The sequence below is a fragment of the Hyperolius riggenbachi genome, chromosome 12 (genome assembly GCF_040937935.1).
Source record: "Hyperolius riggenbachi isolate aHypRig1 chromosome 12, aHypRig1.pri, whole genome shotgun sequence".
Taxonomy (NCBI): Eukaryota; Metazoa; Chordata; class Amphibia; order Anura; family Hyperoliidae; genus Hyperolius; species Hyperolius riggenbachi.
In genome coordinates, this window is record NC_090657.1 from 208,564,527 (window position 1) to 208,578,352 (window position 13,826).

The window sequence follows — 13,826 nt, forward strand, 5'->3', positions numbered from 1 at the left end:
AGGCCTGGAGCTGGGGAGGATTCCAGGGCTACAGCCAGTTGGTTAATGAATATGTTAAAGAGCGTTGGGCTCAAACTGCAGCCCTGCCTGACTCCTGGACCCTGCTTGAAGAACGCGCTTCTTTTCCCGTCCACTTTCACACTGCATTGGTTCCCAGTATATGAACTCTTGATGACATCATAGATTCTACCTCCTATTCCACTCTCTAGGAGTTTTAGGAAAAGGTCTCTCTCTCTCTCTCTCTCTCTCTCTCTCCCTCTCCCTCTCCCCTCTCTCTCTCCCCTCTCTCTCTCCCCTCTCTCTCTCCCCTCTCTCTCTCTCTCTCTCTCTCTCTCTCTCTCTCCTTTTCTCTCTCTATCTATATAAATAATTAATTCTGTATCAAAAATGATAGAGACCTTGGAAAAAAAGTGATTAGTTGAAGAGAAAGGCAGAGGAAAAATTGTAGCGAGGATTTATATCATTCTATTTGTATATGAACTGACATATGAAGTGATGCTGGCAACAATATGGTATGTGTGCATGTAGCCAGGAGAAAGAAAAATGGCGGATTCGGCTTCAAGACGGAGCCCAATGCGAGGCTTGGATCGAGCATGTCTGGCTTTTCAGGAAGGGGCGCCCCCCCCCCCCCCCCCCCCGAATCTCGTAACCACAGCTCATTGTACCGAGGAAGTCCACGACAGTGGACGTAACGCGTATACAGGCGTGGCCTGATGTGCTGGAGACTAGGAGCCTGTGGCGGTGTGCATATGCGGGCTAGTCTGGCAGAAAAAAGGCAACGCGCACCTGATAACAGCAGGTACCTGTTATACTGCGGGACACTCACTGCCTAAAGGGGCTCCCTGGCACTCACTCACTACCTAAACAGGCTCCCTGTCACTCACTCACTCCCTAAAGGGGCTCCCTGGCACTCACTCCCTAATGGGGCTCCCTGTCACTCACTCACTCCCTAAAGGGACTCCCTGGCACTCACTCCCTAATGGGGCTCCCTGGCACTCACTCACTACCTAAAGGGGCTCCCTGGCACTCACTGCCTAAAGGGGCTCCCTGGCACTCACTGCCTAAAGAGGCTCCCTGGCACTCACTCCCTAATGGGGCTCCCTGTCACTCACTCACTCCCTAAAGGGACTCCCTGGCACTCACTCCCTAATGGGGCTCCCTGGCACTCACTCACTACCTAAAGGGGCTCCCTGGCACTCACTGCCTAAAGGGGCTCCCTGGCACTCACTGCCTAAAGGGGCTCCCTGGCACTCACTGCCTAAAGGGGCTCCCTGGCACTCACTGCCTAAAGGGGCTCCCTGGCACTCACTGCCTAAAGGGGCTCCCTTGCACTCACTGCCTAAAGGGGCTCCCTTGCACTCACTGCCTAAAGGGGCTCCCTGGCACTCACTGGCTAAAGGGGCTCCCTGGCACTCACTGCCTAAAGGGGCTCCCTGGCACTCACTGCCTAAAGAGGCTCCCTGGCACTCACTACCTAAAGGGGCTCCCTGGCACTCACTCACTACCTAAAGGGGCTCCCTGGCACTCACTCACTACCTAAAGGGGCTCCCTGGCACTCACTCACTATCTAAAGGGGCTCCCTGTAACTCACTCACTACCTAAAGGGGCTCCCTGGCACTCACTCACTACCTAAAGGGGCTCCCTGGCACTCAATCACTACCTAAAGGGGCTCCCTGGCACTCACTCACTACCTAAAGGGGCTCCCTGGCACTCACTCACTGCCTAAAGGGGCTCCCTGGCACTCACTACCTAACTGGAGGCGTCTGTCACTCACTAGCTAACCTGGGGGTCCCTGTCACTCACTACCTAACTTGGGGGGCTACCATATTAAGGGGGCATTCTGCCTATTTATGTGAAATGCTGTCTATTTATGTGCCTCATAACTGCTGAATTTGTCTTGTTGGGAGCCTTATGATTTGTTGGGGGCCTCAAGATTGCTGAATTTGTCTTGTTGGGGGCCTCATGATTGCTAAATTTGTCTTGTTGGGGGCCTCATGATTTGTTGGAGGCCTCATGATTGCTGAATTTGTCTTGTTGGGGGCCTCATGATTTGTTGGGGGCCTCATGATTGCTGAATTTGTCTTGTTGGGGGTCACATGATTGCTAACTGCGAGACTATGGGAAAAGCTGAATCCTTATCAAATGAGACAATAGCATTAAACCTACTTTTTTAGCTTTTTAAAACAGAAAATAAAACTGGGAGGTTCTAAAAAATTTAATACATTTTTCAGGAGTAGGATGGATGAAATTGTTTATCTTCACAGTTTATTTTCAACTTGGATTTTCCATAATGTTCATGTATGAGTTAAAACGTTTGTACAGTATTTAGTTTAAATTGCTGTTGCCACTTTGCGATAGATAAGTGACTTTTGGGTTGCAGTTTGGGCACTCGGCCTCCAAAAGGTTCGCCACCACTGTCATAATCTAATGTCCCACCATTGCTAGGTTCATGTAAATTTGTCTCCACCCGTTACCACACCTATATTCTGGTCCATGGCCCACCCATTTTTCGGTGCGGCGCGATAAGCACGCCGCACAACGTGATCCTTATATGTTTGGCACGCTAGCTGCAGTGTGCTGAATTCTGCTGCCTACAGTATGTACAGTATACGCTGTTCTCTAGTGCCTGAACTGTGTGCTGATTTACCTCCAGTGTGTACAGTGTAAGGTGTTACTTTGTGCCTTTACTGATTGTAAACCAGCTATATTGTATGCTGATCCCTGCTACTTTCAGTATGTACAGTATTAGCTGTAAAGCCTGGTACACACATACAATTTTGATTAGCCAATTTTAGCTCTGTTCATAAAATTCATTGTCTGTTGGCCCACTTACTGCACGGGGGTGGTAAAATTGGGGGTCAGTGATTGACCAATCAAAATTGTATGTGCGTATACATCTTTGATCTATGCCTATACGGATTGTAAATTATCTAAATAAAGGACAGGGGGCTCCATCCAATATTTCGATGGGCAGGCCAGTTATCTGTAGCTTACACCGCTGCTAAGTTCATGTACATTTGGCCCCACCCATGGCCACGCCCACTCACCTCATGGCCACACCCATTTTTGCCGCGCGCGCCGCATATACCTCCCCGCCTGGTGCCCACAGGTGCCCCCCGATCTCCAAGGACCCTAGAAACGCCCCTGGTTAGGCATCAGTATGCTTGTGTGAGTGTGTGAGAATGTTAGGGTTAAGGTGACCACTAGGGCTGCACGATTTTAGGGAAAAATTTAAATTGCGATTTTTCACTCAAATTGTGATTTCGATTTTTTTTTTTCAAACCAAGCTTTAGCACTAAATTGCACATTTATGCAGGTGGGGCCTTCTGTGAGGACGCTGGGCTGGGGTCAGTTAACAATGTGCGGCGTATTGCGGAGTGCTTGAGCCGGGCAGCGGTTTTAAACCGCAAAACCGTGCAGCCCTAACACACGCTCTGAAACAGACACACGCACGCACAGACGCAGACACACGCGCACAGACACGCGCAGAGACACGCGCACAGACACGCACACAGACGCAGACACACGCGCACAGACACGCGCAGAGACACGCACACAGACACGCACAGACGCACGCACAGACGCAGACACACGCACAGACACACACACTGGCAAACACTGTACACTCATCTCCCCACCCCCACCTCCGTGCAATCACACAGCTGATAAAAAAAAGTTACTTCAAGGGCAGCCTTTGAAGTTTTCTGGAGGAAGGAAGGGGGAGAGCATCCCACACTCTCTCGGCTGGAGCTGCCTGTTCTCTCCATAGAGCTGTTCGCTGTCATCCTTTTCAGGGAGGGAGAAAGCAGCGGATGCAGCAGAAACAGCTCTGCTTGAGTGGCCACACTCTCCTGAGTCTCCCGGCGGCATAAGTTGTGCACAGCGCCCCTCCCCCGTCGCAGAGGCTGTGAGGTCAGCAGATACGCTGTCTCTGGGAGATGCAGTGCAGACAGAGTGGGGCGGCATAGAAGTCAGGGATTAGCGGCGGCCGGCGGGAGGTAGCTGAGCAGCTAGTAGCACAAAAAACCAAAGCTACTGACGATCTCAAGATCGTCTGCATGTGAATCACGGTTTCGGTTTTAAACCACAAAACCGTACAGCCCTAGTGGCCACATACCATATAATTTTTTAAATATCTGTTCAATTTAAGAATTGCAATCGATTTTTCTGACTGATTGTAACATTTCAAAAATATGACCAATGTACTGCACACACCTATGTTCAATTGTGATAAAAATGATTGGAAACTCTGAGAAAATTGCTAGGGTTTGTATATTAATAAATTGACAATTGATACATTGACAAACACACCATACAATCTTTAGAAAGATTGAAGAAAAATATCTGGCATTCCGGATCGATACAAATAGAAGAAAACTGGTAATCCGATCGGATTTTTCAGTCAATTGAAAAAAAGCTTTTGATTTTTTTCAGGAGATCCGATTGTTTTTATCGAATTGCTGTAAAATCGGATCATTTTGTTGTATCGTGTGTGGCCACCTTTAGGCGTAAATATCGGCTATATTTGCAGCAATAGGATCGGTTAGGGTCAGGGATCGGTAGGGGAGAACTAATGTGAGAATCGGTTAGAGTAAGGAGTAGATATTGGCACATTTTGTGGCAAGGGGGTCTGTTAGGGTTAGGCATCCATAGAAAGAGGGCTCGTGTAAGAACAGAGTAAGTCAAAATATACGCACTTTGGACTACTCTTTTTTAAAGAGGAACTGTAGTGAAAATAATAAATAATATAGCTCATTATTTATTTATTTTATTTTTTTACAATATTCATTTATAATTTATTTAGCCAGTTTTTGCCCCCTATAAAGTCTTTCCTCTGCCTGATTTACTTTCTGAAATTAATCACAGGTGACAACATCTATAGTTCTACCAACTTTGCAGAATGTCTGTTTACTGACAATTCTATGCACAGAGGCAAATGTGGAGAGAAGGAAGGTCAATCGGCACTGCAGGTGCCCCTCCACGCACCCTCCGCTCTGCCAACAAGATGAAGCTGGTTATTCCCAGGATACACTTAACATTTGGTGCTCGGGCCTTTTCCTATGCAGCCCCTACTCTATGGAACTCACTTCCACAATCAGTACGAGAGGCTCCTTCTCTGGACAGCTTTAAAAAAAGGCTAAAAACTCACCTCTTTTCCCTAGCCTTTGAGACTGCATAATGCAGGGTCACAGCGCTTTGAGTCCCCAGGGAGAAAAGCGCTATATAAATATTATTGTTATTGTTATTGTTATTGTTTATTCCAGAAGCAGGCACAGGTACAGTACAAAAATTGCAAAGATAAAAATTGAAATTGATCACATACCATATGGTGGAGAGTGGTGGTGCAGTGGGTGCTGGGGAAAGGTGCCTGACGGCCGTTTCGCGCTACAATGCGCTTCAACGGAGGCTAAGTTACGGGGCTCCCTCTTGCCGGGCTTAAATACATTAAAAGTTCGGCGTTCGGCCTGTCTGCGCCGCTTGGTGCCGTCCATAGCTTCCCTGATTGGCCAGAGATGCGGTGGAACGCATATGCGTTCCACCGCGGCATGCTGGGATGCCTGTCGTCATGTTTATATGGAAGCTCATGCAGACCACACTTATTAGGTGGCTGCAGATACAATTGTATCTTACAGAGCTTTACGAAGAGGCATAAATTGCCCTCTAGTGGCCAAAATTGAAACAGCCTTAAAAGTGCTGTGAATTTAATGTGATTATCGTGATTATCACAAAAAGTGTACAATATATATAGTGTAATGATTAATATATTATTATAATATTTATATATATACATTATAAAGTGAAGATATGAATAAAACAGTGTTTAATATCTAATAATTAATGATAGTAATGTTCACTTAATTATGTAATAGTGATATGGCTCATAAGAGCTTCACATGAAAAGGCAAGAGAATGATTCCTGTGCATAAACAGCACTGAAGCTATTCAAAGGTGCTATAGGTGACCAATAAATTGGAACTGAAGTAAAAAGGGGGGCGTAAAAGATGATGTTAATAACATTGCAAAATGTGGAGAACTAAGTGGGAGATAGAAGGACATAGTTAATAGACAGTATACATTCAGGTATAAATTGATCGATAAAGCAGCTTAAACTTTTTAGATTTTAGGCAGGACGAAAGTGGAAAGGTAGGAATGGGGGGGAAGGGTGGGATGGGAATGGTGGAAAGGAGGGGAGGATAAAATAGGGGGAAAAGGGGGGGATAGGCAGGACCAGGGGGAGGGATGTAGGGAAGTGGGAACGGGAAAAGAAAACAAGGGAAGCGGGATAAGGAAGATGGAAAGGGGAAAGAAAAAGGAAACAGGAAGGCAATGATCTAACAAGAAATTGACCCAAGGGACATAGTGTCTCTCTATGGGTGGATGGTTCAGTTCATGGATCAAAGAAACATGATAGGTCGGTAGCGTCGTTTAGGCCTAATGGGCCCATAGCATCTGTCCGTAGGATTAGTAGTGCTTCCTCTCTCTTTAATCGTTTTTCTTGGTCTCCTCCTCGTGGTCCGGGAGATATTTTGATGATCCCGGCAAATGATAGTAGGTCAGAGTTCCCTTGATGAACCTCTCTCATGTGGCTTATGACTCTGGGGGATCCACGGCCTGATCTGATGGAATTGTAGTGCTCTCTAAATCTTCTGTTGAGGGATCTAGTTGTCTCTCCTATATAAAATCTGCCACAAGGGCGCCGCAAGGGCACCACAAGGCATACACTGCATAATCCGTCTGGCAAGTAATAAAAGTTTTCACGGTACGTTGAATCGAGCCAATTTGGAAGGAGCCTCCCGTACGCATATAGGAGCACGATATACAGTGACCACAATTGTGTTTCCCCCGTGGCTGTGTGCGTGTTAGCCAGGTTTCTCTAGAAGGGCTGCGAAATTCACTCCTACCTATTAAGGACCCTATCGTAGGGGCACGTCTAAAAGAGAAAAGTGGTCCTCCTTCCACAAGTGGTTTTAACCACTTTGTCCTCCTTGACGTATAAAAACGTCAAGGAGGACAGGCGCGCTCCCGCGGCCGATCGCGCGCGTGCAAGCGCACTCCCGGCCGCGGATTTGGTAGCCCAGGAATCAATGTATCGGGCTATGGTGCCCGATCACTGATTCCTCTCCCTCGCTGAAAAAGCGACAGCTTCTCTCGGAAGCTACGCTTTTTCTGAGACTATGGCCTCAATTCACTAAGATTATCTCCTGTCTTTAATAACTCTTCTAGAGTTGTTACCATGGTGATAAGGCATGTAGTATTCAGGAAACATTTTACCTCAGGCAAACCTAAAGTTAACTCTTCTGTCTTTAAGTTAACTCTCCAATCCTTAAAGAGAATCTGTACTCTGAAATTCTTACAATAAAAAGCATACCATTCTATTCATTATGTGCTCCTGGTCCCCTCTGTGCTGTTTCTGCCATTCTCTGCTGCAAACCTGGCTTGTAATTGCCAGTTTTAGGCAGTGTTTACAAACAAACTAACCAGCTTCTAATAGGCTCAGCTAAGCAGAGTGTGTTAGTCACACAGAGCCTGCAGGGGGTGTGTACAGCTTCTAGCTAATCACAAGCAGCCCTGCACATTCCAGTCTGACTGCCTCAGCCTGACTGTGCCGACTATAGAGAGAAGATTAGATCATATAACAGAGATAACACAGCTACTGTGCAATTAGGAAAAGCTGCAGTAAGCCAGACCACATTAGAAAAGGCATAGGAACTTATAGCATAGAAGAAATAAAGATAAACAATTTGTTACAGAGTCTCTTTAAAATAACTCCAGAGTTAAAGACGGGCTGTTAATTAACTGCATGTGAAAATAACTACAGAGGAGGTAACTTAACTACAGAGGAGGTAAATTAACTACAGAGCAGGTAAATTAACTACAGAAGAGGTAACGTAAGGAATGAAGAGATAAAATAACTCTTACTGTGTGGAGGTAAGTTTTCTCTTGCCTTATTATCTCCAGCATGATCTTAGTGAATTGAGGCCGTAGTATTCAGGAAACATTTTACCTCAGGCAAACCTAAAGTTAACTCTTCTGTCTTTAAGTTAACTCTCCAATCCTTAAAATAACTCCAGAGTTAAAGACGGGCTGTTAATTAACTGCATGTGAAAATAACTACAGAGGAGGTAACTTAAGGAATGAAGAGATAAGATAACTCTCTCACTGTGTGGAGGTAAGTTTTCTCTTGCCTTATTATCTCCAGCATGATCTTAGTGAATTGAGGCCTATGTCCCTCTAAGCGTACATTGTACGCTTAGAGTGACGTCATGTAAACAAACTCGAGGTTGCCATCTTGTGGCCAAAGAGTAAAACTACATCTAAAAGTAAAAAAAAAAAATTACATTACACACACTTTTCCCTAAATAAAACACTATTTACTCCCCCCCCCCCCCCCCCTCCCAAAAATACCCACATAAAATGTTTAATAGAAAAAAACAAAAAAAACATTACAATTAAAAAAAAAAAAATTTAAATATCTATGTAAAGATGAAATATTTCTATATATTTTTTTTTTATAAGCTTGTAAATAGTGATGGATGCAAAACGGGAAAAATGCTCTTTTATTTCCAAATAAAATATTGTCGCCATACATTGTGATAGGGACATAATTTAAATGGTGAAATAACCGTGACAAATGGACAATTACAATACGTGGATTTTAATTATGGAGGCATGTATTATTTTAGAACTATAATGGCCGAAAACTGAGAAATAATGAATTGTTTCCGTTTTTTTTCTTATTCTTACTGTCAAAATGCATTTACAGTAAGGTAGCTCTTAGCAAAATGTACCCCCCAAAGAAAGCCTAATTGGTGGCGGAAAAAACAAGATATAGATCAGTTCATTGTGATAAGTAGTGATAAAGTTATAGGCGATTGAATGGGAGGTGAACATTGCTCGGATGCATAAAGTGAAAACGACTGAGAGCTTAAGTGGTTAAAGTTGGATCTCTTAGTAAAATGTCCTAATTTTTCTTGACATTCTCCTTGATTTGGTCGGACATTGCTGTATACTCAAAGGAAAGTGGTACTTTGTTAGTGGGCATTGAGGGCTTATTATGGTTTTTGAAGAGAGCACTCCTATCCATCTTCTCGGCTTTGTTGAAAGCTCCCTGGATCAATTCTGGTTCATAGCCTCTAGCTACTAACCTTCCGCCCAGGGCCTCCGACTGGGATATAAAATCGGTGTCACAGCTGTTATTGCGACGAAGTCGGAGGAATTGGGCAAAAGGCAGGGATCGAGTCACGTGTTCGGGGTGATAGCTCTTTCTATGTAGCAGGGCATTGGATGCCGTTGGTTTCTGATAGCCTCTGGCTATCAATTTTTCATCTTGAATTACTAGCTCTAGATCTAAAAAGGCTATTTTCTCGTGTGAGGTAGTTGCAGTGAAAATCTTGTTGGCTTCATTTCTATTAATATAGCTCATAAATTTGTTAAAGGAAGCACAAGTCCCGGACCAAAATACTAGGACATCATCCACGTATCTGGACCATGCCCTCAATTGGTGGGCAAATGGGTTACTGGCAGAATGAATATATAATTCCTCCCACCAATCCCATATGGTATCACATACCTAAGGTGCACAAGTCCCGGACCAACCCTCCGGGTCGTCCCATCGTTTCAGGCACCTTTCCCCAGCACCCACCGCACCACCACTCTCCACCATATGGTATGTGATCAATTTCAATTTTTATCTTTGCAATTTTTGTACTGTACCTGTGCCTGCTTCTGGAATAAAGCACCTGCAGTGCCGATTGACCTTCCTTCTCTCCATTTGTTTGAATACCTGCTCTTCATCATATCAGGGCATGCAGTTTGCACCATAGCAGGAGAAGAGAGAGTGTGCAACCATCCTGCCTACGTTCTTCCAGCGGTAGCTGTCCTCAAGCTGCAGTGCCAACCTTTCCTTCCTTTTCCCTTCCCCTTTCCCCTTTCTTTGCATACAGAGGCAGATGTACAGCAAACTGTCAGGACCATGGTCTTGACATCCCACTGTGGGAGGGGTTACACCACATTATCAGCTACAAAGAGCCTCCTGATGATCTATTCAAGAAGAGGTAAAAATCTCTTATAGGAAAGGGGGTATAAGCTACTGATTGGGGTGAAGTTTAATCTGTGGTTAAAGTGTAACTGTCGGGCATAAAATAAAAAAAATCAATTCTTTATTTTTATCTGGTAAACAAGTAATAAGGATGCTAACCAGGCAATCCAAACGTTAAAATCACTATTACTTTTCTTGTTGATAAATGATCATTCCCCAGTTTACCTGACTCTTATTTGCTACACACAAAGTTTGGTACACAAAAAGGAAGTTTCAGGGCATGCTGGGTTATTTGTTGTTTTTTTTAAGGCACTTACTTGACCTGAAGAAGCGACTGTTGGCGAGAAACGCGTTGTCACAGTGCTTATGCTGTAAAATGAAAATCAGTTCTAAACCTTTTTATTCAGATACTCCTTGTGAGTGGTCTTGAGATTTTTATATATATATATATATATATATATATATATATATATATATATATATATATATATATATATATATATATATATATATACGGTATATATTATATACAGAATTCGGTCTTTTTAATTTGGGTGCCTCTGAGCACTACCTTATCCCTTATACCCTACACTAGTAAGGGTCAGTATCACACAATAAACTTAGGAGCAGCGACCTATCACTCACTTCTCACATCTGAAAGGCCGAGTGGAGACGGTACTTCTCCACATGCCCTCGAGTGGTTGCATCTGGTGGCAACCCACACTTGTGAGTATACCACTATCCTGCTTTATCTTATTCCACATCACCAGACGATACTACACCAGATTGGGCTCCCGGTTTCCTCGTGTTCTTTTCCCATTTCTACTACCAAAAAGGCATGCTGGGTTGTCCTTTTTTGCTTCTCTACTTTACCCTCAGACTTAACTAATGCAGCCTGATTGGCTGGAGCTTCTTTCCCTCCTGTTTTCCCCTCCCACTCCTCTATTCCTCTCTGATTGGCCAGTCTTTCTCATGCTGAGACAATGTACTTTCTATAGTGGAGGGTGGGCAATGCATATACAAGCAGGCAGAGGAGAGTAAGGGAGAAAATGACATCAGGATTGGCCTCAAAATAGCCACAGTTAAAATGAGAAATGCTAAGAAGGATTTTTCTCTTTACACTGTAGAAAAATCACTAAAATCTAAACCTGGACAGTGCAATATATATGTTATGTAAGTAGAGCAAGTACAGTCCTGGCCAAAAGTCGTCAGACTGTCAAAAATATTAGTTTTCACAAAGTTTGCTGTTAAACTGCTTTTAGATCTTTGTTTCGGTTGTTTATGTGATGTACTGAAATATAATTATAAGCACTTCCTATGTTTCAAAGGCTTTTATTGACCATTACATGAGATTTTTGGCCCTTCTTTTTCAGGACCTCTGCAATTCGACTAGGCATGCTCTCAATCAAGTTCTGGGTCAAATCCTGACTGATAGTGACGCATTCTTTTATAATCACTTCTTTGAGTTTCTCAGAATTAGTTGGTTTTTGTTTGTCCACCCGCCTCTTGAGGAATGACCACAAGTTCTCAATGGGATTAAAGGGAACCTAAACTAGAAGGATATGGATTTTTCATTTTAAAATAATACCAGTTGCCTGACTCTCCTGCTGATCCTGTGTCTCTAATTCTTTTAGCCACAGCCCCTAAACAAGCATTTAGATCAGGTGCTCTAACTGAAGTCAGACTGGATTAGCTGCATGCTTGATTCAGCCACTACTGCAGCCAGAGAGATCAACAGGACTGCCAGGCAACTTGTACTGTTTAAAAGGTAATATCCATATCCATCTCTGTTTAGGTTCCCTTTAAGATCTGGGGAGTTTCCAGGCCATGGACCCAAAATTTCACCTTTTTGGTCCCTGCGCCACTTAGTTATCACTTTTGCCTTATGCAACGGTGCTCCATCGTGCTGGAAGATGCATAGTTCTTCACCAAACTGTTGTTGGATTTTTTTCAACAAGTTGCTGTTGGAGGGTGTTTTGGTATCATTCTTTATTCATGGCTTTGTTTTTTGACAAAATTGTGAGTGAGCCTACTCCCTTGGATGAGCAGCAACCCCACACATGAATGGTCTCAGGATGCTTTACTGTTGGCATGACACAGGACGGATGGTAGCGTCCACCTTTTCTTCTCCTGACAAGCTTTTTTCCAGATGCCCCAAACAATTGGAAAGGGGCTTCATTGGAGAATATGACTTTGCCCCAGTCCTCAGCAGTCCAGTCACCATAATTTCTGCAGAAGATCAATCTGTCCCTGATGTTTTTTTGGGAGAGAAGTGGCTTCTTTGCTGCCCTTCTTGACACCAGGCCATCTTCCAAAAGTCTTCACCTCACTGTGTGTGCAGATGCGCTCACACCTGCCTGCTGCCATTCCTGAGCAACCTCTACACTGGTTGCACTCCGATACCGCAGCTGAATCTTCTTCAGGAGACAATCCTGGTGCTTGTTGGAGTTTCTTGGACGCCCTGAACCCTTCTTAACAAGAATTGAACCTCTTTCCTTGAAGTTCTTGATGATCCTATAAATTGTTGATTTAGGTGCAATCTTAGTAGCCACAATATCCTTGCCTGTGAAGCTATTTTTATGCAACGCAATGATGGCAATGAAAGATCAATGATTTCAAGCATCACCCTCTTTTTTACATGTCAAGTCTGCCATTCTAACCCAATCAGCCTGACATAATTATTCCAGCCTTGAGTTAATCAGACGATTACTGAAATGATCTCAGCAGGTCCTTCAATGACAGCAATGAAATGCAGTGGAAAGGTTTTGGTTTATTTGGGATTCAGTTAATTTTCATGGCAAAGAAGGACTATGCAGTTCATCTGAACACTCTTCGTAACATTCTGGAGTATATGCAAATTGCTATTATAAAAACTTAAGCACCAACTTTTCTCATTTCCAATATTTTTGACAGACTCAAAACATTTGGCCAGGACTGTATTTATCTACTTATATATGTGTTTTTTTCTGAGATAGTATGGCTGACAGCTCCTCTTGAAAGTTCCTCTTCAATTCTCCTTATACATCTGTGTGATTATAGTATAACTCTGTCTACTTACAGAGGAAGGACCTAACCCAGACTTCAATCTGCATCTGTACAATCTTGTGGAACAGTGCCGACAAATAAACATGCCTAAGACTACCATTGAGACCGCCATCAAAGGAGCTGTAAGTTCTTATCTGTTGTATTTAACCCCTTTATGATTGGGCAATATTGGATTGAGCATTTATTTAAAGGGAACCTGAACCAAGTAAAATTATTAAAAGAAATAAATATGATGTACCGGCAAATGAATATTACATACTTACCTCACTGTCAGTTCTTCTCAGAACCTCACCATTTTCTTCTTACAATTCCTTCCAGTTCTGACAAGATTTTGCCAGAACTGAAATATATCAGTTGCTGTCAGTTATCTATTAGTTGCTGTCAGTTCATAACTGAAAGAGTAACTGATAAGCAAGGTAATGTCCATGTTTCCCTATGGCTCAAGTGGGCGATATTACAGTTGAACAGTGTGCTGACCCGGAAGCTGTTATGGGGTAATGGCCATTTTTAAAATGAAGGCCAGAGAAACCCATTGATCACAGGACAAACAGGAGGTGGGAGAGGAGAAAGACATTGATGAGTAGACTACCTGGGAGGTAAGTATGACTTGTGTATGTTTATTTTGACTTTTCATTTTCAGTTCAGGTTTGCTTTTAAGTCCTGTACTGTCTCCTCAGCTGGTATTACTGTTCAGAAATATTTCCAAAAAGCTGCGTTTATAATCCTTCACACCTTCACAGTT

The 13,826-nt window shown here is 43.5% G+C and overlaps 1 protein-coding gene across 1 annotated transcript in view; it reads left to right on the forward strand.

Moving 5' to 3' along the window:
• The window catches only part of LOC137541268 (translational activator of cytochrome c oxidase 1-like), a 63,602-nt gene that overhangs the window by 17,327 nt on the left and 32,449 nt on the right, over positions 1 to 13,826 (forward strand). Inside the window, exon 3 of the mRNA XM_068262485.1 lies at positions 13,100 to 13,206. Coding sequence (XP_068118586.1) covers positions 13,100 to 13,206 — 107 coding nt within the window. The remainder of the gene's footprint in view (positions 1 to 13,099; positions 13,207 to 13,826) is intronic.